The sequence below is a fragment of the Solanum stenotomum genome, chromosome 12 (assembly GCF_019186545.1).
Source record: "Solanum stenotomum isolate F172 chromosome 12, ASM1918654v1, whole genome shotgun sequence".
Classification (NCBI taxonomy): Eukaryota; Viridiplantae; Streptophyta; class Magnoliopsida; order Solanales; family Solanaceae; genus Solanum; species Solanum stenotomum.
The window spans coordinates 27,032,744-27,055,412 of record NC_064293.1 but is presented as its reverse complement, the minus strand read 5'-3'; the positions used below and the strand labels follow the sequence as shown (position 1 = coordinate 27,055,412).

Genomic DNA, 22,669 nt, shown 5'->3' with positions numbered 1-22,669 from the left:
AAAGCTGAATTCATATTCCTATATGTTCCAAGCTTATCCAAACTTGTGCGGGTGAGATGTGACAGGTATCCAGTGGAACTAATTAAGGAAGATACCAGGTTTACCCTATCCGTTTTATACATTTTTAAACCTTAAATTTGTCATAGCTTGCATATTGTCTCCAATAGTCCGATCTATCTTTCCTAAACAAGTCTATGACTGTGTGCTAATTCCGGTGAGTTCGAGTCATCAATAGAGAATAAAATGGTGAGAGCTCCAAAGGAGGGATTAAAAAAAAGTTTATTTTTAATACAAACTGGTAGTTTTCCTACATATAAATAGCCCTTTATGAATTTTTTATTTTTGAAAATGAAACCTGAACAATGAAATGACCACGAAAAAAACTAATGATTATAGAGGATTTATATTAGTTACCCTCATCGATATGTTACATTAGTACTTACTGTACAATTCAGGAAGAAAAATTGTTCTTCCAAGATCAACAAATAAGTACGATAATTAAGATCACTAATCATCAACAAACATAAGTTTATTTTTATCTTTTCCCTTAGATGTGATTTTTCACTATGAATTTTAAATATTTTTATTCTAATTACTGAAATTTCTTATACATTGGAAAAAGCATACATGATTACCTCATTTAAATTTAAAAGATTTCATATCTTATTAGACTTAGAGAAAAAAGTCTGAAATATATTCGAACTTTGATCGATATTGTTGTAACATTACTGAACTTTGGAAAGGACCTTTTACCCCATGCACTATTTAATAGTGTATTTTAAAGGTATATATGTGTCCACGTAGACATCATAAATATTGCATCATTATAAATAGTAATGTGTCCAAGTGGACACATATTTACCTTTAATACACTATTAAATAGTGTAGGGGGTAGGTCCTCCATAAAGTTTGGTATCTTAACAACAATTTCGGCCAAAGTTGGAGTATTTTTCAGACCTCCTTTTCCCTTAGACTTACATATATATATATAAAAGAGAACTTTAGGCTCGCCTACGTGGCGCCATCACAAACCAGAATTCCCTTTGAATTTATTTATTTACAAAACTAGTATTTCCCTTTCATGAAAAGTTGTGATATTTATGAAACATTGCGATTTTTATGAAGAGTTGTGATTTTAATGAAGAGTTGCGACTTTTATGAAAAGTTGTGACTTTTATGAAGAGTTGCGACTTTTATGAAAGGTTGTGACCTTTCCGAAGGGTTGCAACTTTTCCAAATAATTGTAACTTTTTCGATAAGGCACAATAAACATTTGTTCACACTACCCTTTGTTGTCTATAAATATAGAGGTTTCCTCTCATTTTAAAACAACAAAAATTCTGAACCTCTTCTTCTTCACAATTAAATATTTGTGTACTTTGCTCATGTTGAGTGGCTCACTGACACCATTTCTTATGTTACAGATCCTGATATGTATTTTTATAGTCATTTATTTATGCTTATGTTATTAAATAATTAAATATTTGTGTACTTTGCTCCTGTTGAGTGGCTCATTGACACCATTGCTTATATTACAGATCCTGCTATGTATTTTTATAATCATCTATTTCTGCTTATGTTATTAAGGATAAATGATAAGATGTAATAATTTTCAATCTCCTTTACATTATTAATGTTTGTTACTACGTAATCTTGTATGTAAGATAATATAGTGTTTTAATTTTAATGACTGATAGATTTTAAATATTATTTTATCAATTTCATGATATTAAATTCCTGCGCGAAACGCGGATAATTTTATTAGTTAAACATATATCACAATTCACAATTTGAAGAAATGACGTGTGTTTGAGCAGAAAAAAAAAAAGGAATTAGGAGACAAACAAATTACAATACATCTTATTATAAGGGCTATTAATTATCAATCCTTATTCAATACTAATTAGGCCTTATTTGTTTTAAAGAGTAACACAACAATTTTTAATACCCAAAGAAACTATCAATGATAGGCCAATATTTATGTTCCTATTATTTTTACTCATAGGCCAATATTTTGTTCCTTAGTTCGTTCTATTCAGACAAGTGCAGAATGAATTGAACAAAAGGAATTCAACTTTCGAGACTTCACATTGCAATAACTCAATTGTCGCTAAATATGTATTTTTAGCGATAATTAGGGCTCTTTGTATATGTCACCAAAACCTTTAGCGACATTGGATCTAATGACACTTAACTAATGTCAGTAAAGACTTTAACACTCTTAATTAATGTGTCTGTTTATTGCCGCTAAAAATTATTTTTATTGTAGTGTAGAGAAAGAGTTGTACTACCATAACTCAAAAGCTTCCATTAAACAATAAAAGTTGACATACCATAACTCAAAAGCATCCATTAAACAATAAAAGTTGACATACCATAACTCAGAAGCATTCATAAAACAATAAAAGTTGACAAGTCTTAAGCTAGACGACACATAAAAGCAAAGCATAATATCCAGGAGGAAATAAGACAAATTAAATATTTAAACTATCTCAATCTTCGGATAAGCATATGAGACTTGTAAACTTTCCCCAATGACAGTCTTGAGTGAGTAAAAACTTGGGATGTAGCTAGTCCCAGCAAATCCAAGGTACACTTTAACCTTCGTAAACTTCTTTTCTTTTGGGTTGTAAGAAACGACATGTGTGCCACGATACCTTTGCATCAATATTTCTCCATCTTTCCAAGTTGAGATTGGTATAAATCTATCACAACTGATATCTGGTTGAATAGTATCCTTCCAAATGCGATCTTTAGTCCAAGATTCAGCGATTCCATACTCTTTCATCCACCATATATCAATATACTCACTATGGTAAGTATCACACAAACATAGACAATTCCCCAACTCTACTAGTGTTAAGCCGTAGGATAAAGTTGTCAGACCACGCGGAGCTAACATGGATTTCACCTCTTCTGTGCAACTGTTAAAGGAGTAAATGCTGTCATTTTTTTCCGAACTCATCCAATGAACAACACCATTGACGTTAGCCTTACAAAATAATCCGCATAGAGGTTCTGGAACTTCACCCACATTTCTCCATTTCTCATCAACTCCAAGAGTATAAACCTCCAACTCTGATACATGTGGATGTCCCTCAAACTTACTAACTACTGATCTCAATACTTTATACTGTCCAGAGGTTTCACTGAAGCAGAATGCATAGGCAACACACTGAATTCTTTTCTCCCATTTGGGCAATTTAACCTTGAAATATTCACCCAAAAGAGGATTGCTAATGTAAACTGAATGCTCTGCGGCATCCCTTGAACCATTAAACAAACAAATGAACCCATTACATGAACTAATTAATGTCAAGTTTTGTGTATATAAAGTTGGGGGGAGGTGAAACCTAGGGCTCAACACAATAGTTCTGTTTAAGGGGTGAGAAACATCATCTTTGAGTTCCACAAGTAACCGGACTGAGTGATTTATCGAAAGCAAAATGCTGGGAAAGTAAGATGATCTTTTGTAATATATTTTACAAAACAAAGGGTCGGAAGTTAAAAGATGATACCAGAGTTTACAAACAATCTTACAATAGAAAATGGACTTGATTGGCAACCGTGAAAGAATGTCAACCATAATCACTATATGAAGGTCCATAATCCCCGTGACATGAGAGATTCTACTTTCTTCGCAATCTCCCTTGAAAAGCTTAGAGCTTTGGGCATCCATGATTGTCATTTCGTTTGAACAAAAAGGGAGCTAGTTTATAAGGTTTAGGTCTTATGGATTGACTAGACTTTCATATATAGTGTGATCCTCTAAAATGACTATAGAGGCTACTTTGAGTTCCACAATTAACCACACAGAGCCATTAATTGAAAGTAATTATTGAAATTTAACTAGCCGTTAGCTAATATTAGATTTTTTTCCTAATATTATTTCTTACACCGACTTAGTATTTAGTAAATAATGAAAGTCTAACTAGCCGTTAGCTAGCCGTTGGAGTGAATCTGTATCTATAAGGTATCACTTTGGAGACTCGAAGCATATATAATTCTTTTATATTCCCAATTTATAGCTAGGAGTTTTTTGTTCTGAGACCAAAGAAAGTAAAGATATGTTCTAAAACTTCTGGATATATGTTATTGTCCATTAATGTGCTTAGCATTGGAATTGTTCAAGTATTTATTATAGGTTTATGAATTGAAAAGAAAAAAAGTATCTTCCAAAAAAACCTATAATATAGAATTAAATTTAAAATGAATGTTATAATTCACATTCATGTATTTTGTATATTTCAAAACTTTTAACAAATTGAATTTATTTCAAAATTAATTGAAATACTTACTCTTACAATTTTCCATTTGTTTCAAGAGTATTCCTACACACTCCAACCGAAATTGATTTATAGACTTATTAAGAGAATATAATTTCATCCTTCTCTTTAGTAGGAATATTGATAAATTTATCGATACTTTGCTGTAAAGGAGGATGAGATTAATTTCTCTTAATGAAATTCATAGACTATTTCGGAGTATGCAAAGTTACTCTTGATGAATTCACCGTACTAAGTGCGAAGTGGAGGTCGTTTCAATAAGTTTTTTAACAGGAAAATCTTAAAGCACTTAGCTAGGAGGATTCAAGACACATGGTTGTAAGGTGTCCAAGGATTTTGATTTTCACCGAAACATAGTGATATGCGTGGAGTATTTGTTTATTTCATTCAATGAACCACTTAGTTCAAGATCCGTTCACTAACCAACCAATGATTTTTAAAAGTCTTCACTAGCTAATGGTTTAAGTCCAAATGACACCATTATTGAAGCATGTTGCTAGATTAACGTCTCAAAATATTTTTTAGATTTTTCAAAGATAAAATTTCTTGAAACAAGTGGGGGTTGTAAGAGTTAGTGTTTCACTTAATTTTGAAACAAATTTATCCGTTAAAAGTTTTGAAAGATAAAAAGTACATGAATGTGAATTTTAATATTCATTTTTATTTTATTTCTACATTATTGATTTTTTGAAAGATACTTTTTGTTTAAATTCATGAACCTATAATAAATACAATCTAATTAAAAGTCTTTTCTTGCAAAACTACTTTTCCTTAATTCAGTTTATTTTGTTTGTAAAGACAAGCACTCAAAAAATTATTTTTCCTTGGAAAAACATTTGAGAGACATTAATCAATTGATGAAATAATACAATCAAACACTTCTTACCCATTGAGGCTTTAGAATTTTGACATATTCATCAAAAGTAGGATTGCCAGTAAATTATGTCATTTCTTCGTGATCCATCCAATAAAGAGCACCATTGACATTACAAAATTACAGGAACATCTTGTGCTCGAGCTCGTCTATGTTTACTCTGTTGCTATTATCTTTACCTATAGGCCACCATTTTGTTTCTTAATTAGTTCGTTCTATTTAGACAAGTACATAGTCATAAAGTGAACCAAAGGAACACAGATCTGACATAACTTAAAAGCATTTATAAAACATTAAAAGTTGAGCTAGATTACATGAGAATGATAGAATAAAAACATAATATTCACGAGGAAATAAGACTAATTAAATATCTAAACTATATCAATCTTCGAATGAGTGTATGAGTCTTGAGAACTTTCCCCAATGATAGTTTTGACTTAGTAAAAACTTGGAATGTAACTAGTAATTAAAATAAAACTTATAGGACTTAAACTGGAGTTTGATCATATTATCCTTGATCAATCAGGACCGTTAGTTTCGTCAAGTAACTTTACAGCCGTAGATTGTTTTCTTTTTATCACCTGACGGCTGTAAAACCCTAGCAAATGCCCATCTTCTTCCTATATAAACCCTACTATAACTCTCCAGTTACCCATCAGCCACAGCGGATCTGAAGAAACCCTAAATCGCAGTGAGCCCCTTTTCGTTTGTATGTTCTTTTCAATGCTTAATTTCTGTATCTAATGTTTGTTCTTTTGTAATGGAAGGTGAAGTAGAGTTACAATGGCGGTTCCTCTACTGAAAAAGAAGGTAATCAAGAAAAGGGTGAAGCAATTCAAGAGGTATCAGAGTGATAGGAGAATCACTGTCAAGGTATTGTTCTATCATTTCTTAAACCCCCCTTTTGTATTAAGCTCATCTTTTTATGGTGACAAAAAGATAGGATTTTGTTGGTTTTTTTGTGTTGGAAAGGGAAAATGATGAGAGTTATTGTCGCCCCAGTCTTAATTTGCATCCAATTTATTGGATTTGCAAGGTGGTGATTGACACATCATATCTGATTCTTCTTGAACAATAACGTGAAACTTTTTTGTTTGTTTTATTTTAGCGTTTTTCTTTTGTTGTTAAAATCTTATTTGTGGACAATGTGTTTATAAGATGTGAGGATGCTTATCCACCTATTCTGTAGAATTCAATGATGAATTCAAAACATGCACTACCATCTGATCTTATAGCATTTGTCATCCTTTTAAGGTCTTGGGTTTCTGTACCTCTGTTTTTTTTTTGTGATTTGATTCAGTTTTTTGAACATTAGGATAAAAATTTGCTTCTTTGCGCACTATTATTATCTATTGTATTTTCGTTTGTTAAAAAATGGAAAGTGATGATAGTTATTGTCGCCCCAGTCTTAAGTTGCATCCAATTTATTGGATTTGCAAGGTGGTGATTGACTCATTATATCTGATTCTTCCTAAACAGTTTATACTTTGTTTTTGTTTTATTTAATTTGATGCTAAGCTTGTTTGTGGAGACATGCTATATGGTGTGATGATGCGTATCCACCTATTCTGTAGGGTTCAATGATGAATTCAAATACATGCACTACCATCTGATCTTATAGCATATCTCACCTTCTTTGATGTATTGGGTTTCCCCATTTTTATCTGTATGGTGATTTGTATTAAAAGTTCTGCAGTGTTTATTCACTGATGCAGTCAATGATGATTTTTTCCCAAATTGCTGATTGACAGTGATTAATATAAAAGATCACCATCTTTCGGCTGAGATTGCATCTAGAACCAATTTGTGCACTATTTTCCCTTTGTTTTTAATCACTTCCTTCAATTTTCTATCAAATTATTTGTTGCCTATGGTATCTAATGTCCAGACTTTACTCTGTTGCTGGGTGTTTCGTTTTTACGGGCAGAAATTATACTATAGAGCAGGTCTTGCGACACAGTTGCTTCTTTATCAATAAGCTTTCTGTTACTTTAACCCTGCTTACATATCTTTTATTAAAGATGATAGTATTTTTTGGCGCAATAAAATCTCTGCAATGTTATTATTCTATTGTTTATAAACAGCATATTTTTAGTTTTAGCTTTAATGTCATTGTATTGTTCAGTAATAGTGGAAACCATTCTCTTTTTTGTGTTACATTAGCATGAATTTGTTACCTTGTTTGTTGTGCTTATTTTGTTGATTTTTTGTATTCGAAAGGGAAAATGATGACAGTTATTGTCGCCCCAGTCTTAAGTTGCATCCAATTTATTGGATTTGCAAGGTGGTGATTGACACATCATATCTGATTTCTCCTAAACAATAATGTTGAAACTTGCAATCATTTAGCTATTTTCTCTTGCATCTAATCTTGTTTGTTGATGTTATGCTCAGTAGGTGTGATGATGCTTATCCACCTATTCTGTAGAATTCAATGATGAATTCAAAACATGCACTACCATCTGATCTTATAGCATATCTCATCCTTTTTTTAAGGTTTCGGGTTCCCCACTTTTATCTGTATTGTGATTTTGTTTGAAAGTTCTAAAGTTATTAATCACTGATGCAGTCAATGATGATTTTTTCCCAAATTACTGATTGACAGTGATTAATATAAAAGATCACCATCTTTCGGCTGAGGTTGCATCAAGAAAAATTTGTTCATTATTCTCCTTTGGTTTTTAATCACTTCCTTCAGTTTACCTTCGCATTATTATTCTTCTTTTGTTTTTAATCACTTCAGTTTATCTCGCATTATTTGTTGCCTATGGTATCTAATGTCCAGTCTGTACTCTGTTGCTGGGTGTTTCGTTTTACGGGCAGAAATTAAACTAAAGAACAGATCTTGCGACACAGTTGGCTTCTTTATCAATAAGCTTTCTGTTACTTTAACCCTGCTTACATGTATTTTGTGGCATGATAAATATCAGCAATGCTAATAGATATTATTTATAAGCAGCATCTTTTAGTTTTTTGTGAACATTATTAAGAAATTTATTTACCTTGTTTGTTGTGCTTATTTTGTTGATTTTTTTGTATTGGGAAAGGGAAAATGATGACAGTTATTGTCGCCCCAGTCTTAAGTTGCATCCAATTTATTGGATTTGCAAGGTGGTGATTGACTCATTGTTTCTGATCCTTCCTAAACAATACTATTAAATTGGATATTTGTTTGGCTTTAGCTTTCCTTGTTTGATGCTAAGCTTGTTTGTGGGAGTTATGCGAATAAGGTGTGATGATGCGTATCCACCTATTCTGGAGGGTTCAATGATGAATTCAAATACATGCACTACCATCTGATCTTATAGCATATCTCATCCTCCTTTAAGGTTTTGGTTTCCCCATTTTTATCCGTATTGTGATTTGGTTTGAAAGTTTCTAGTGTTAGTTATGCAGTCACTGATGAATTTTTCCCATAATTGCTGATTGACCAGTGATTAATATAAAAATATCACCATCTTTCGGCTGGGATTGCATGTAAGACAATGCTTTGCAGTACTATTCTTCAATTTCTTTTGTTTAAAATTGTGTTGCCTATGGTATCTTATGTCCAGACTACTTTGTTGCTGGGTGTTTTGTTTTACGGGCAGAAATTAAACTAAAGAACAGATCTTGCGACACAGTTGGCTTCTTTATCAATAAGCTTTCTGTTACTTTAACCCTGCTTACATCCCTTGTATCTTTCAGCCTTTTCTATGTATATTTAGTAGTATTCAACACTTCACTTGATTATAGAGATATTTTTGTTCGAGAACATTTATAGAGTTTGATTTGTTTCACTTGCCTTCGCCCAAGTCATGGGCGCTAGGTTTACTAAGTGGAAGTAATTTTCATTGTATTGTATTATAACAGACAAATTGGCGCAGACCAAAGGGTATTGACTCCAGAGTTAGAAGGAAGTTCAAGGGATGTGTCTTGATGCCCAATATTGGATATGGTTCCTGACAAGAAGACTTGCCACTATCTGCCCAATTGCTTTAAGAAGTTTGTTGTGCACAATGCAAGTGAACTTGATATTTTGTTGATGCACAACAGGTAATGCAAGAGAGCAAAATTCGTTTGCTTATTCCATCTTTGCTTACTTTGTGACCTCACTGTTAAATTCTTTCTCTTATTCACAGGACTTGCTGTGCTGAGATAGCTTATAATGTATCCACGAGGAAAAGGAAAGAAATAGTCGAGAGAGAATCCCAACGTGATGTCGTAGTAACTAACATGCTTGCTAGGTTGCGTAGCCAAGGAGGATGAATGAGCTTTCTTGGTTCAAGGGTTGTCAACAGATTTTTGATGTGCAATTAATTAGATGTTTCTGAAATTAGTACTCAGTTTTGATATTGTAAAATTTTATTAGGTGTTTGTCATACTCGATACCTTGAGAATATATCCTGTATCTTATTGTATAGGGTATGTTATTGTTTTACCCTATATATTCTGTAAAAAAAATGCATGCATTTATCTTTACTGTAAATCAATAATTTGAACAGTAAATTTAATTTAGGGCCTGTTTGGCCATGCGATATAAAATCATGATATGGAATCATGAGATGAAATTGAAGGTTTGTTTGGACATGCGATATGGAATTTTTGTGTTGTATATTTTTTCATAAACATAAAAATCTCATAAGTTGTAAAACTATTAAAATAATCCCAATTGTTTATTCAATCTTATCAAATAAACAAAAATTATAAAATCGCATAATAAATGATTACAAAGTTATTTGTTTTTCAGTTAAATAATTGTTTCATCTAACTTTAATTTAATTAAAAAAAATTGAACATAAATTGTACTTGATATGTTCATATCTCTCAACTACTCTTACAAATAACCTATAAAGTAGAAAAAAAACATACATTAGTGAGTAAATATTAACTTAGAAGTTAAATGCACTAAGATAAAAATTAACAAACATCGCTGACTTCCAACTATTTACAAGAAAAATCAATAGTTAAATATTATTGAATAACGAAATTTTAAAAAGTTACCACAAGTTTGAGTCAAAAACACTTTTAATAAAATTTAATCAAAAAAATTATAACTAGTCCACTAATTGACTAAATATTAATAACTAATTGATCAAATTTTCCTAAGTCCTCAATCAATTGGACTTGATATCCTTCATCATGTGAACGAACATTTTGCAAATACTAAGATTAAGAAAGTGCGGCACCGCCAATGAAAATTGTCTTTTATCAATATTATGCTTAGTCATAAGATTAAGACGTTTTTTTTTATTATGAAAAATAAAAAAAGTATTACTCCCTTTGTTCTCATTTATATTCACTAAATGAATTTCTACTTTATCATTTATATTCACCAAATTTAAAGTGATAATAAATTTTATATTGGTGAGAATAATAAATTTTAAAAAGTAATGATGTGATTATAAATTTTATTTAGATATGAAACAAATGGTTAGTAGATATAAATGTGGGGTTGTTTTAACAAAATATAAACTCATGGATCAATTATTGTATTAAAATATCTCAAATCATGATATGAAATCACATGGTGATTCCATATCATAGTTTTTGGAGAATATGATATCACCTCTCATGATATGAAATCATGAGATAAAATCAGCGTAAAATCGCATGTCCAAACGCTGATTTCATCTCACGACATCATACCGTGATATGATATCGCATGGCCAAACGCCTACTTAAGAAAATCTAGAGTTCATCCATAATCAACTGGCAAAATAATTATGGTGTACCTTTATACTCAAAAATACAACACTATACCATGAAATATTAATGGTCATATATAAGGACTCTCGTCTGGACAAGTATTATCAATGCAACATGAATTATGGTTGAATATTACAGACAGATCCACTTTCACATCAAATCAGCAGACTTTGCATCATTGATCAAATTCTATTTACAACAAAAAAAAAAGTATATCACTGCACATAGGACTTTTCAATCAGGAGAACTGGGGATGTGAGTTCATGGATAAAAGTCTGAGGTTGATGGGAAATTGGAAGGTTTTCAGCAGTAACAACACGAAGACAACATCAGCTATAGCAATGCTGATGGATCAAGGCCTTATATTCAATGCTAAGCAGATAACAGCTCCAATATATTTCAAGTGAGAGTCTCTTTTGTGTCAGCAGCCATGCAGGTATGATTCAAGTATCTTAAGGCTGAGGCAGGAATCAAACAACTACCAGCCGTTTCCAAAATTTGTGATAAAATTTCTTACAAGTGTATTGAGTATTTCCTGTTTGCAATGGCAGGAACATTATTGGCATATTCTATATTAGACGACTTTCTAATACCTCCCCCAACCCCCTCACAGAGAGCAAGATTTCTATGACTTAAGCTCCAATAATGAAATATATCTCTCTATCTGATCGCTGTTGGAAAGATCTGTCGATGGAATCTTCCTATGCTGATTAATGCAGAATAAACCACGGGTCTCTATTTGCTGATCCTAGCTAAATAACTTGGGAACTTCATCTACTGCACAATTAAGTACCAGCCGCTGACGAATAATTCTAACTCTAATAATAGTAAATCTACAAGATTGACATGAGCTTATTAGTCTGTAGTGGTTGCCTTGACTTCAAGTATATTTGGTCAATCATAGGACAGTATCAGAAACATTTTAGACATGGCTTTAAGATCAGCTGCTAGACATATGAAGCAGAGGATGCCAATATCTGATTTCTTCACGGGTAGCATGAACAAGAGGACCCTACTATATTGGTGCAAAGCATTTCAGAGTGTTGGCCCAATACAACTCTGGCAGTTTCCTAAAATTAAATGTGGTCCTGCTTCTGGTGAACTAATTACCAGACTCCGCTAACCATTTCCACAGTGATTATCAAAAGGATAATGCTACCAATAATCTGAACAAGAACAAAAGCCATCCCTGAAGTGATGAAAGCGGCTAGAATCTCTTACTATGATTTCACGATCAACAATTTTTGCTATGAGCTTGATGGCAGAATGACAGTCCCCACAGACACGCAGGTTCTTCATTACTGTTATAGCACTACCATGAGTTGTAATTAATGCAAAGCAAATAGCCAGCCTCTCACTATGATATGACAACAGAACTTCCTTCTGTTCATCCTCTACGTCATGCAATGCATATCTTTGATCAGGGACATAACCATATTCCTTCAACTTTTCCATCAACCATTCCAGCTTTTCGTATATCCCATCACTTAGAGGATGTGAAGTATCACCAGAAAGAAATGTATGCCGGATTCCCTGCTGATTAACCCAACTGCATCCTGGTTGTTTTGTGTTTCCTCTTCTTCTCATATTTCCTCTAACTCTTGCTACATCAGTCCATCTACCAGAGAAGGCATAAATGTTAGATAGCAAAACATAAGCAGCACTACAGCTTGGGTCAAGATGAAAAACGTTTTCTGCAGCTCTTTCGGCCAGTTCTAAGTTTAAATGGTTCTTACAACCACTAAGCAAAGCTAACCATATTGACAAATTTGGTCTCATGGGCATGCTTTTCACCAAATCCTCTGCTTCATTTAACTTCCCACTTCTGCAAAGAATATCTACCATACAACTATAATGCTCAAGTGTCACTTCAATGGATGAACTTTGGGGGATATATTGAAATAAGCGTCTTCCTTTCTCTAGCATGCCAGAATGGCTACAAGCAGCAAGTAACCCAGTAAATGTAATATCATCCATATCAGCCCTTGAACGAACCATCTGGGCGAACAATGTGAGTGCCCAATTACCAAATCCATGTTGTGCACATCCAACGATGATTGAGTTCCATGAAACTATGTTTTTTTCGGGAATCTCCTTGAATGCAATGAGTCCATCGTCTATATTTCCACATTTTGAATACAATACAACTAGAGAATTGCCAACAAAGGCATCAGTGTTCAATCCTAGTTTGACTGCTACACCATGAATCTCTTTGCCAAGATCAATAGACTCCATTTCACAGGATGAATTTAGGGCACTAGTGAAGGAAGACTGATTCGGAAGTAGACCAATCCTAATCATGTCCCCAAACACTTTCAATGCTTCTTTGTGCTTATAATTCAAACCATACCCTGTCAAAAGAGACGTCCATACAACTATATTTATATGCAACCTCTCACTGAATACTTTAGAAGAATCATCCATGTGCATACAATTAGCATACAATGTGATTAGTGAAGCAGTGACATAAGTATCATATAGATAACCAAGCTTCACAACACAGGCATGAATTTCACTACCTAGACCTAAATCCCTTGCATTAGCACAAGCTGTAATAACAGAAGCAAAAGTACTAGAAGTAGGTTCAATGAAGAAATCTAGCATCTTCTTAAAAATCAACAGAGCCTCATCACTCCTCCCATATTGATCAAGCCCACTAATAACCGACGTCCACGAAATCACATTCCTATAAGGCATCAGCTCAAACAACTTAACAGCCTCCTCAACTCTTCCGTTCTCAAAATACCCATAGATCATAACATTCCAAGCAGCCACATCCCTTTGTGGCATCTCCGAAAACAAACTCTCAGCCTCTTTAACCTTTCCAAACTTCAAAAACCCGCTTATCATTGTTGTGTAAGAACTTACATTTCTTTGGGTCATTTCCTCAAATAGCTTCAAACCCATGTCCATATTCCCACAGTCTACACACCCTTTGATCATCAAGTTCCACATAACCGTATCTTTTACAGGCATTTTGTCAAACAGCTGCAGTGCCTCATTCAACCTTAGATTTTCAGCATACCCAGCTATCATTTTGGTGCATAAATAGATATTTGGAGATGGGATTCTTTCAAAAAGCTCTTTAGCTTCATCAATTCGTTGGTTCTTTAGGTGCTCAGATAGAATTGAATAGCAAGTGGGGCTAGCTACTCTGAAGAATCTTGCTAAACCAATTAAAGATCTTGAGATATAGCAACGAGGAACAACATAATTAGGCATGAGAAGAAGCCAGTGAAGAAAGTTCACTGTATGGTTTTAACGGTATTTTGAAGGCTTCAACGGTCGCCTCAAAGAAGAGGGAAAAAAAAAAGACTTAGGCTGATAAATGATACTAACACTTACATACCAGTGTCATTTTTATGAGATTGACGGTGATGTTACACATTAGCGGGCTGAATGAAATTGAGGTTAGTATCTGTGGTCTCGTGTGATAAGAATGGGCTATCAAGACTTAAAAAGGTAAGTTCTATAAAGTGATTGTTAGACCAAGTTGTATAGCTGAGAGTGTTGGCCGATCAAGAACTCACATGTTCTAAAGATTAAGGTAGCAAAAATAAGAATATTGAGATGGATGAGTGAGTATATTAGGAAAGATAGAATTAGTAACGAAGATATTTGGGATAAGATGAAAATGACTTCCATGGTGGATAATATGAGAAAAGTGAAATTAAGATGGTTCGGTCATGTGAAGAAGAGATGCTCGAATGCCCTATTGTGAAGATGTGTGAGGTTGGTTATACCACAATAGTAGGTCTGAGGAGAGGTAGATATAGGACGAATAAGTATTAGTGAGAAATGATTAGACTGGATGCACACCTATAACTTATCGAATACATGACTCTAGATAAGAAGTTGTGGAAGTCAAAGATTAGGGTAGAAAGTTAGTAGGTAGCGTCATACCAATTTCCTTCTCTTTATTGTTATTATTATTTTCTTGTTACCTTAATATTCGATTTTGGTATTACTCTTGTTCTTCGTTCCGATTATCATATTATTTCATATTGTTACTACTCCTCTCCCCTCATAATTTTCATATATGATTTGACATATTTTACTTGAGCTAAGGATCTATAAGAAATAATCTCCCTACCTTCACAAGATAGCTGAGCATGTTATTGTACAATTTAAATTACCCTAAACCCTAAATTACACTGAACAAATTCATAGAAACTGACAAAACAATTGTAATTTGAGGATAGATTTGAAGTAGTCCCTTAAATATAACTTTGAGTAGTTTTGGTTCTTAAATTTGTCAAAAGTGAACACTTTTGATCTCTGTTAAATATTTAACAAATGCTATCCTTTTTCTTCTTCAAAATTTCCATCTAATCTAACCGATGGAGTTTGCTTTGTATTTGGTGAAGACCAAAAATGCTCATTTTTCGCAAACTTAAAAGACCAAAATTGTCCAAGATTATATATTGGGTATTACTTTGAACCTAACTCAAACATAAGAGACCATTTTTGTCATCTTACCTAGCTCATTTTGTATTTCAAACATAGTTATGCAAAAATTTGGAAACAAAGAATGTTCCTTTTGAAATCAAAGAATGTACCACCTCAAAAGATATACTAAAAAATGTTTAGCTGGGAAAGAATCTTGGTTTTTGCTTCCTTCCCTTGATAAGAATCTTGGTTTTTTGCTCCCTTGCCTTGATTAGGAAGCATTCCCTTTACAACCCCACAAAGCCCTTTAGAACAAACAGCCTTACAAGAAAAGAACCAAAAACTTATGAGATTAAAGTATTTATAAAGACCCCAAAGAACTTGCAGACATCACATGCATTTGTACAACATAGTCTTCTTAGCCTTTACAAAACCATTGTTCAATTTTCATCAAAAAGAGATTTCAAGCCTTTATATCATTATCATTTTCAAGAACCAAGAATGGCTAGTGGGCAGATGAAACCTGTTGCATCTTTGCTTTTGGTCCTTAATTTCTGCATGTATGTTGTTGTTTTAGGCATTGGTGGTTGGGCTATGAACTTTGCCATTGATAATGGTTTTGTCATTGGTAAGCATCTTGTCAAAATCCTTATGTTCACTAAATTCTTTGTTCTTTTTATAACCATTGTGTGAGTCCAGGTCAGTTTGCACGCACCACAACTATTGGCCTGATCGATAATAATTTTCACTACTAAGTTGGAGAGAGTAGTCTATTAAATGTTCTATCTTTTTACTAAATATAGTCTTTTGTTAAAGACTGATCATGCTGTGAGTGATTTTTTACAGGTCCAGGAATGGAACTTCCAGCACATTTCTCTCCAATTTACTTCCCAATTGGAAATGCTGCCACTGGATTCTTTGTTGTATTTGCTTTGATAGCAGGTGTGGTTGGAGTTGCATCTGTCCTCTCTGGACTTAACCACATTCGCCATTGGAACATCGATAGCTTACCAGCTGCTGCTTCTGCTGCTGCAATTGCCTGGAGTCTTACACTCCTTGCCATGGGGTAAGGCCCTGTCTATTTTCACTTTACGAAGATCTGAATCTGAATTTATCTCTTGACGCTTTGTGCTATTTGTTCTTTTTTATGTACTATTCTACATATCAATAAAGTAATGAAATTGTCATCCATGCAGCTTTGCTTGGAAAGAAATTGAACTCAACTACAGGAATTCCAAATTGGTATAGCACCCTTCATCTGTACACAAAGTTAAATCTATGCAAATTTATGAGAACTATTGGCATTAACTCCTTTACAATTTTTGGATAATTTTGCAGAAAACAATGGAGGCATTCTTGATAATTCTATCATTTACTCAACTGGTATACATAGCTGCCATTCATGGTGCTTCATCAAGGAGATAAATGAACTCCGATGATAAATCGAATCGTGTGAAATGTATTGATTGAGTTTGTTGTTTCCTTTTTTCCAGTAGTCATTGTTATTATTTCATTATTGTGTAAACAAAGTTGGCCAGATGGCTGTTTGTATATCAACTATCTTCAGTATTCAAATTGTAAGAAACAAATAAGTGATACACAAATATTACCCTTCATTGGCTTTTTCCCAGAAGAATATTGGACATTATTAAGAAAAACATCATATATGTACATAACGTATCTCCTGAATTATGAAAGTTTAACAAGGATTTACCTAATGCTGTCGAAGGGACACAGCAGCAGCATTCACTCATTAACTTCAAAAGAGAAATCTGAAACAAACCTTAGATCTGATCTAACAGATACCATTTGAAGCATAGTTATTCTTTGGCAACTGAATTCCATGGAGTAATTCAAATCTAATCAAAAGATTGTGTAGCATATACAAACACTCAGCGTCAACTAGCATAGACATTCACCATCAGAAGGACCACACCAAATTTGGCAGCAAGGTTAGGACCACTAGAATAGAAAACAGAAAAATAACCATCACCGGTGTCAAACTTAGTGAAGAGAAGTAAAAGGAGTGACTATTAATAACAAAGCTTTGAAGCTTATGTCTGAACCCAAAGGATATAACTATATGCTGGTGAAATTTTGGATGAATAACAATTCCAAGTGTCCTGTGCAAAAACATTAAGAAAGGCTCTTCCAACTCCCTGAGGGGCAGGTACATCACACCAATAGAACATACGAGAAAAGAAACTAACCACTGCAAAATACCAGGAAAGCAGCAACGAGACGAGAAGTTCTCAGCTGCTTTTTCAAACTAAACTAGAAGTACTGAACATATAAGTTTCTATAACAAGACCCCTTGCAAAGACACTGTTCAAGAGAATGAAGGCAGTCATCAACTTCTAGAATTCCAAAGGTTGCTACTCCATTCAACCAACTTTCATGCTCTTATTCTGCATTAAAAAAAAGACGTTTAATCATAATCATAAGAGGATCACCAATGTCAATGCTATAGGTACAGATATTTAATTGCCAGAAACAATTAAGAGGGTAAATTCAATAGAACATTTATCAGGTGTTACAGTATGAGTAGAAAAAGCTACGCAAACAAATAGAAATATCAAACAGTACAATATAGTTAAGAGTCTAGCATATTGCAGAACTTTAAATGTCCAGGTTTCTCATAAAGATCCCTAAAGTAATCCAAATGCAGGTGCTCCAGTTAACTGCTAAATCATTGACAACATCAAGACAGGTGGAAGTCATGCAAGAATTCAATGAGACAAGAGATGAAATATCTTCTATCTAAATCAAATTCATCACCATCATGCTCAAAGAACAAAAGTACTTCCGGGAAGGATGTCATTAGTACATCTATATTTCTTTTTTTATTCTCATGATGCTCAATGCATCAGCCTCAACAGTTGGCTTCATTAAGTTAGCTACCACATACACTTTTCCTCAGAGTAACTGGTAACTGAAAAATTGTTTGTTATATTTCTTTTTTTGAATACAGAAAGAAGAAATTGTTTGTTATATTTCTTGACGTCTTTTTTTCATAAAACTCTGCAGATTATTAGTTATTTGTCTTGCCATGCTAAAAAAGAGAAACAGAATATCCTACACTTCACATTACTTCAGTGTCTCACAGCTAATAGTAGCAGTTCATAACCTTTTTGTAACAAAGCATATTTTACTTCATAAAGGCTTCAAAATGCTGTTTTCTCCACTCGTATGGTTCTAGCTTCCTCATGAAATCTAAACCACATTGAATTTGACCAGGGGTACATGTTTGAGCTTTCACACCATTGCTAGAATATTTAACCAGCCAACACCTACCTGAAAGTGCTACCAGCATATCACTATATGTGAAAAGTACAAAGACCTTGGTGCATCCTGCCTAATACCTTAAATTACTCTAATCTGGTGATCCTTACAGCTGTTAATGAATTACATTAAGTTGACTAATAAACTGAGTTTTTCCTCACATTTAATCCAACAATCTACCCTTGCTCATGAGCTTTATACCAATAAACAATTTTCTATATCAATCTGTAGAAGGTATGCCATTTCAAAAACTTTATGACTGCATGATTCACCATTGTACTCCTTCATGCAATCTTTTTTAAGACACTTTCTATCAAAACTGAATTTCACCCCATAAGTTCAAACACTTAAACTAAGCAAGATGTAACTGCTCCGCTGAAATACGGGGGTATATTTACCTATACTTTCTTGCCTATTCAGCTAATCCCATGAGTTCTACCACCTCTGTCCTATTTCATGTAATGGTGTTTGACTGGCCACAAAGTTTAAGAATGAAAAACTTTTTCAACTAGTGGTCTATAAATCCCTTAACATTTGTGTGGCTAAAAATGATATCATTAAGATAAAATGAGAAGTTTAAAGTTAAATTGTTTCTGTATATAAAGGAGCCATTCCTTTTAGACGGACTAAAAGCATAAAATGGGACAGAGGCACCAATAAAAATCAAACCCTACTAAGATATACGACAATGAAAACAATCCCTCAATTCCAAACTACAGATTTGCTCCATTTGGAACTAATTTCAATGTTTAAAAACTTAAGGTTTTCAGCCGAAGATGTTCTCTATAATTTCTACCAACATACACGTTACAATACACACAAAAAGACTCTAGCAATCCAACTAAAATAAATCTAAGTGATCCCCCTGCCTCTAGAAAAAGAAAAGATAATGATTAACATGTGCAGAGAACATGATGATCTCTCATGACATGGCCGTTCCAGAACTTGGATACATGACAAAAATAATGAAAGAGATCCAAAAATCCTTGTTAGTTGATTAGTTGACCCAACTAGATTATGTATGAACATGACGTGCAACCATTTGCATTCTAGTATATCATATGGAAAAAAAAAATCAAAACCATAGGGTCAGCATTGAATTCAAGTCTCACATACATAATAGGCGACATAAACAAGTAAAAATAAAAAACATTGACAACACAGCTTGAAGAAAACAATCCTAAATGATAACATAGCAGATCAACCTTGATATACTGTTTAACATGAAAACGATCATTTGACAGTATGCTCATAGAAACTAGCTTAATTTGATGGTCACTTAAACAACAAGATTGCATAATAAGACACCATCAATGAGATGGAATTCAAGTTGGCATAATGTGTTTGGAGCACTTGCACTGTTAAATAATTGAGTCAGTAAAAACAGAGGATTACACTTATTTTCAAGAGGAAGTGATTGCAAAACTACTGTAGATAAACTTTTCTGGGCAGTCACTGATCTGCATACGGTTTTGGCTATCATGCTTTCTTCTTGCAGTTAATCTTACAACAGTTAATCCAAGCCACAAGGCAAAAAACAATTTTCAGACCAATAAACACTTAAAAACTGTGGCAACAAGATTAAAGTCAAGCATAAAGGATATCAAGTAAAACAAAACAGAAGAAGACCAAAAGACACATCCAACTGATGAAAGCTATACATTTTTGTTCTTCTTGCAGACGTCGAAAAGGTAAAAGATAATGTGGTTAACAAACAAAATAAAGAAGGCTGATGTCTAACCTCAATTCATCTATTTGATCCTGCAAACAACTCAAACAAGCCACAGCAACTCTTCCAGGAAGTTGTTTGCACTGGTCGTGAAGGTAACGCTGTTAACTGTAAAAACAAAAAAAAAGAAATTTAAAAGATTTACCACATAAACATGAGCTGCCAGATGTGATTAAGAACACTCTCCTATATGAATGACAGAAATAATAGAAAGATAAATAACCTGATGGTCATGGCATTCTCGAGCTGGAGATTCTTTCACATCTGCAGAAACAGCATCAATTTTAGGAGCACTGTGGGGTGCCTCTATTTTTTCTTCATTTTCTAGGGTCGCAGAAGCCTTTGCATCTGTATTTTCTAAAGTATTACCACTTGATATTGCACTAGCATCGCATGACGTTGCAGTAGCTGTTTCATCTCTTTTCTCTGATCCTGTCTCCATCAGAACTTCTGAAATAGTGGCTTTGTCAACTATAGCACCCAAATTTTCCTTCCAATTTTCCACAACAGTATCTGAAGCTGTATCTTTCTCATCCACGACACACAGATTTTCTTCCCCTTTTTCCTTCACCACCGGTTCAACAGCAGATGCGATCACATTATCAGCATCTGAAGCACTTGTTGTGACTTGAACTATGTCTTCTGATATTGCAGCCTTATCCAAATCACATGCAGAGGTTGTTCCCACAAGGATATCAGCAACTTGTTCATCAGGCAAAGATTCATTATCTTTCACTAATTCAACAGCTGGAGCATCATCAACCACAATACTATTCTTATCAAGCAAAGATTCAATATCTTTCACTAATTCAACAACTGGAGCATCATCAACCACAATACTATTCTTACCAGGCAAAGATTCAATATCTTTCACTAATTCAACAGTTGGAGCATCATCAACCACAACATCATTCTTATAAGCAACATCATATTTTTCTACTGAGCTGCTGCTGCTGCTGCTACTGGAACTCCTTTGCAACCCTCCTCGGTTAGATTCAATCATGGTTTCAGCATTCTCAGCACTTATCTTCTGGCTCTCAGATTCACACTCAACCTTCAATTCCCTTTCAACCTGAACAAGACCTCCTTCTTCATTTCCGACAATCTCCACTTCCTTGCCTTCTTGTTTCACCCCATTGAATTCATTCTCTTCAATTGACCGATCATGTGAATCATCCAATTGCTTCTCTCCATCTTCAACCTCTCCTTCAGTAAACTGGTTTTGGTGATTCTGATAATCTTGAGATGCAGGGGAACTACCCTCACTATCACTCTCTTTATCATCACGCTTCAGATCCTCCTCACCTGCCATAGATCCATCCATATTGATTCAATACCAAACGAAGCAGAATGTCACAAGTTAGCAATACCCATCAGCTTTAATGATCCACAAATCAAACTTAACAACTAAAAAGTAAGCAATAATGGAAGTAACATGGGTTGGTGGGTCATGAATGCTCCCACCAAAGGCACTTAAAAAACAAACACACTATACAATCATGTAAATACACACTTCAATCAAGAAACATACCAATACGGAGAAAAATATAAAACACAACAGGATAAAGTAAACCAGACCCACCAATCGAAATTGGAAAACTGATCACAAACTGTAAAGTCCTTGAAGATTTGGGGAAAAAAACGCACATGGGTATGTCCAAGATTGATTAAAAAAAATAAAAAGTTCATTTTTTTTCCAACCCCAAAACACCAAAAACAGCAAAAATCCCATTAGTCATTACAGAGTATGAAGTAAGGTACCAGGAAAAGAACCGGTACTGCGGGAAGGAGGTTCTATTGCTTGAACCTGCTTCTTTTTCTTAGCAGCTTTTCGCTTCTTGGCACCTGAAGGCATGTTTTGGGTTTATGAAACTAGGTGATTACTGTTGCTCTGTTTTGCAAGAAATGGGATCTTTTGGTTCTGCTTCAAAATCTGAAATCGAAGAATCTTGTTCTTGTTTTAGCTTTGTTTTTGTGGTGTATTGGGGAATGGGGGCATTTTGAAGTTTGGTAGTACCAATGGAGAAGAGTGAGTAACAGATGGGTATTGGGTCCCCTCTGTTTCTATGAAAATCAAACGAAGCGTCACTCTGTGTGTGGTGTGGACTGTGAGGCTGTAATATTATATTTATATTTCTTTTTTCATACACAGATCAGCATTTTCATTTTTATGACACAAAAATATTTTCTAAGTTTTTTCTTTTTGTCCTTTCTTTAGTCTCATAATTTTGTAAGTCTGTAAATTGTTGCGTTATAATAATACTATAAATTAAAGGTTTCTTTTGTTTATTTCTTTAAATATGATAAAAAAGATTTATTATTCACTTATTTTAAATTATGAAAAAAAAGTTACGACAATTCACTTAAATGTACATGGACTAGATGGAGTACTACATTCACCATTTGGGTCCTTGTTGACTT

The 22,669-nt window shown here is 33.9% G+C and overlaps 5 protein-coding genes and 11 non-coding genes across 17 annotated transcripts; 13 read left to right on the top strand and 3 right to left on the bottom strand.

Annotated features, from left to right (window-relative positions):
- Nucleotides 1–2,482: 2,482 nt before the first annotated feature.
- LOC125849526 (F-box protein At3g07870-like) lies at nucleotides 2,483–3,679 on the bottom strand. The gene has a single exon (XM_049529609.1). The coding sequence runs from the start codon at nucleotides 3,677–3,679 to the stop codon at nucleotides 2,483–2,485; it is 1,197 nt and encodes a 398-aa protein (XP_049385566.1).
- A 2,094-nt stretch (nucleotides 3,680–5,773) lies between these two features.
- LOC125849063 (60S ribosomal protein L32-1) lies at nucleotides 5,774–9,452 on the top strand. Its single transcript, XM_049529060.1, is given in 5 exon segments — nucleotides 5,774–5,851; nucleotides 5,928–6,033; nucleotides 9,013–9,102; nucleotides 9,104–9,195; nucleotides 9,282–9,452. Coding segments are annotated over 4 exon segments (399 nt in total). The 5' UTR covers nucleotides 5,774–5,851; nucleotides 5,928–5,943; the 3' UTR covers nucleotides 9,409–9,452.
- LOC125849580 (small nucleolar RNA U31b) lies at nucleotides 6,134–6,224 on the top strand. Its single transcript, XR_007444659.1, has one exon. It is a non-coding gene; the product is annotated as a small nucleolar RNA U31b (small nucleolar RNA).
- Nucleotides 6,314–6,393, top strand: LOC125849610 (small nucleolar RNA Z195/SNORD33/SNORD32 family). The gene has a single exon (XR_007444686.1). It is a non-coding gene; the product is annotated as a small nucleolar RNA Z195/SNORD33/SNORD32 family (small nucleolar RNA).
- LOC125849578 (small nucleolar RNA U31b) lies at nucleotides 6,538–6,628 on the top strand. The gene has a single exon (XR_007444658.1). It is a non-coding gene; the product is annotated as a small nucleolar RNA U31b (small nucleolar RNA).
- On the top strand, nucleotides 6,699–6,779 carry LOC125849612 (small nucleolar RNA Z195/SNORD33/SNORD32 family). The gene has a single exon (XR_007444688.1). It is a non-coding gene; the product is annotated as a small nucleolar RNA Z195/SNORD33/SNORD32 family (small nucleolar RNA).
- LOC125849614 (small nucleolar RNA Z196/R39/R59 family) lies at nucleotides 6,871–6,952 on the top strand. The gene has a single exon (XR_007444690.1). It is a non-coding gene; the product is annotated as a small nucleolar RNA Z196/R39/R59 family (small nucleolar RNA).
- On the top strand, nucleotides 7,382–7,472 carry LOC125849581 (small nucleolar RNA U31b). The gene has a single exon (XR_007444660.1). It is a non-coding gene; the product is annotated as a small nucleolar RNA U31b (small nucleolar RNA).
- Nucleotides 7,553–7,632, top strand: LOC125849613 (small nucleolar RNA Z195/SNORD33/SNORD32 family). Its single transcript, XR_007444689.1, has one exon. It is a non-coding gene; the product is annotated as a small nucleolar RNA Z195/SNORD33/SNORD32 family (small nucleolar RNA).
- LOC125849615 (small nucleolar RNA Z196/R39/R59 family) lies at nucleotides 7,725–7,806 on the top strand. The gene has a single exon (XR_007444691.1). It is a non-coding gene; the product is annotated as a small nucleolar RNA Z196/R39/R59 family (small nucleolar RNA).
- Nucleotides 8,209–8,299, top strand: LOC125849582 (small nucleolar RNA U31b). Its single transcript, XR_007444661.1, has one exon. It is a non-coding gene; the product is annotated as a small nucleolar RNA U31b (small nucleolar RNA).
- On the top strand, nucleotides 8,386–8,466 carry LOC125849611 (small nucleolar RNA Z195/SNORD33/SNORD32 family). Its single transcript, XR_007444687.1, has one exon. It is a non-coding gene; the product is annotated as a small nucleolar RNA Z195/SNORD33/SNORD32 family (small nucleolar RNA).
- LOC125849616 (small nucleolar RNA Z196/R39/R59 family) lies at nucleotides 8,552–8,636 on the top strand. Its single transcript, XR_007444692.1, has one exon. It is a non-coding gene; the product is annotated as a small nucleolar RNA Z196/R39/R59 family (small nucleolar RNA).
- Nucleotides 9,453–10,973: 1,521 nt separating the features above from the next.
- Nucleotides 10,974–14,233, bottom strand: LOC125849462 (pentatricopeptide repeat-containing protein At5g46460, mitochondrial). The gene has a single exon (XM_049529544.1). The coding sequence runs from the start codon at nucleotides 14,068–14,070 to the stop codon at nucleotides 12,004–12,006; it is 2,067 nt and encodes a 688-aa protein (XP_049385501.1). The 5' UTR covers nucleotides 14,071–14,233; the 3' UTR covers nucleotides 10,974–12,003.
- A 1,402-nt stretch (nucleotides 14,234–15,635) lies between these two features.
- Nucleotides 15,636–16,867, top strand: LOC125846760 (membrane protein PM19L-like). The gene is made up of 4 exons (XM_049526353.1): nucleotides 15,636–15,865; nucleotides 16,084–16,303; nucleotides 16,434–16,479; nucleotides 16,576–16,867. Exons 1-4 carry the CDS (start codon nucleotides 15,739–15,741, stop codon nucleotides 16,660–16,662), a joined length of 480 nt encoding a protein of 159 aa, XP_049382310.1. The 5' UTR covers nucleotides 15,636–15,738; the 3' UTR covers nucleotides 16,663–16,867.
- A 378-nt stretch (nucleotides 16,868–17,245) lies between these two features.
- Nucleotides 17,246–22,355, bottom strand: LOC125846759 (uncharacterized). 2 transcript variants are annotated; one of them, XM_049526352.1, is made up of 5 exons: nucleotides 22,010–22,355; nucleotides 21,098–21,553; nucleotides 20,472–20,995; nucleotides 20,261–20,356; nucleotides 17,246–17,645 (listed from the first exon to the last, which is right to left on the bottom strand). In XM_049526352.1, exons 1-4 carry the CDS (start codon nucleotides 22,101–22,103, stop codon nucleotides 20,267–20,269), a joined length of 1,164 nt encoding a protein of 387 aa, XP_049382309.1. In that variant the 5' UTR covers nucleotides 22,104–22,355; the 3' UTR covers nucleotides 17,246–17,645; nucleotides 20,261–20,266. The 2 variants fall into 2 exon arrangements, with proteins under 2 accessions (XP_049382309.1, XP_049382308.1); XM_049526351.1 differs by having other exon boundaries at nucleotides 20,472–21,553; nucleotides 22,010–22,354.
- Nucleotides 22,356–22,669: the final 314 nt, after the last annotated feature.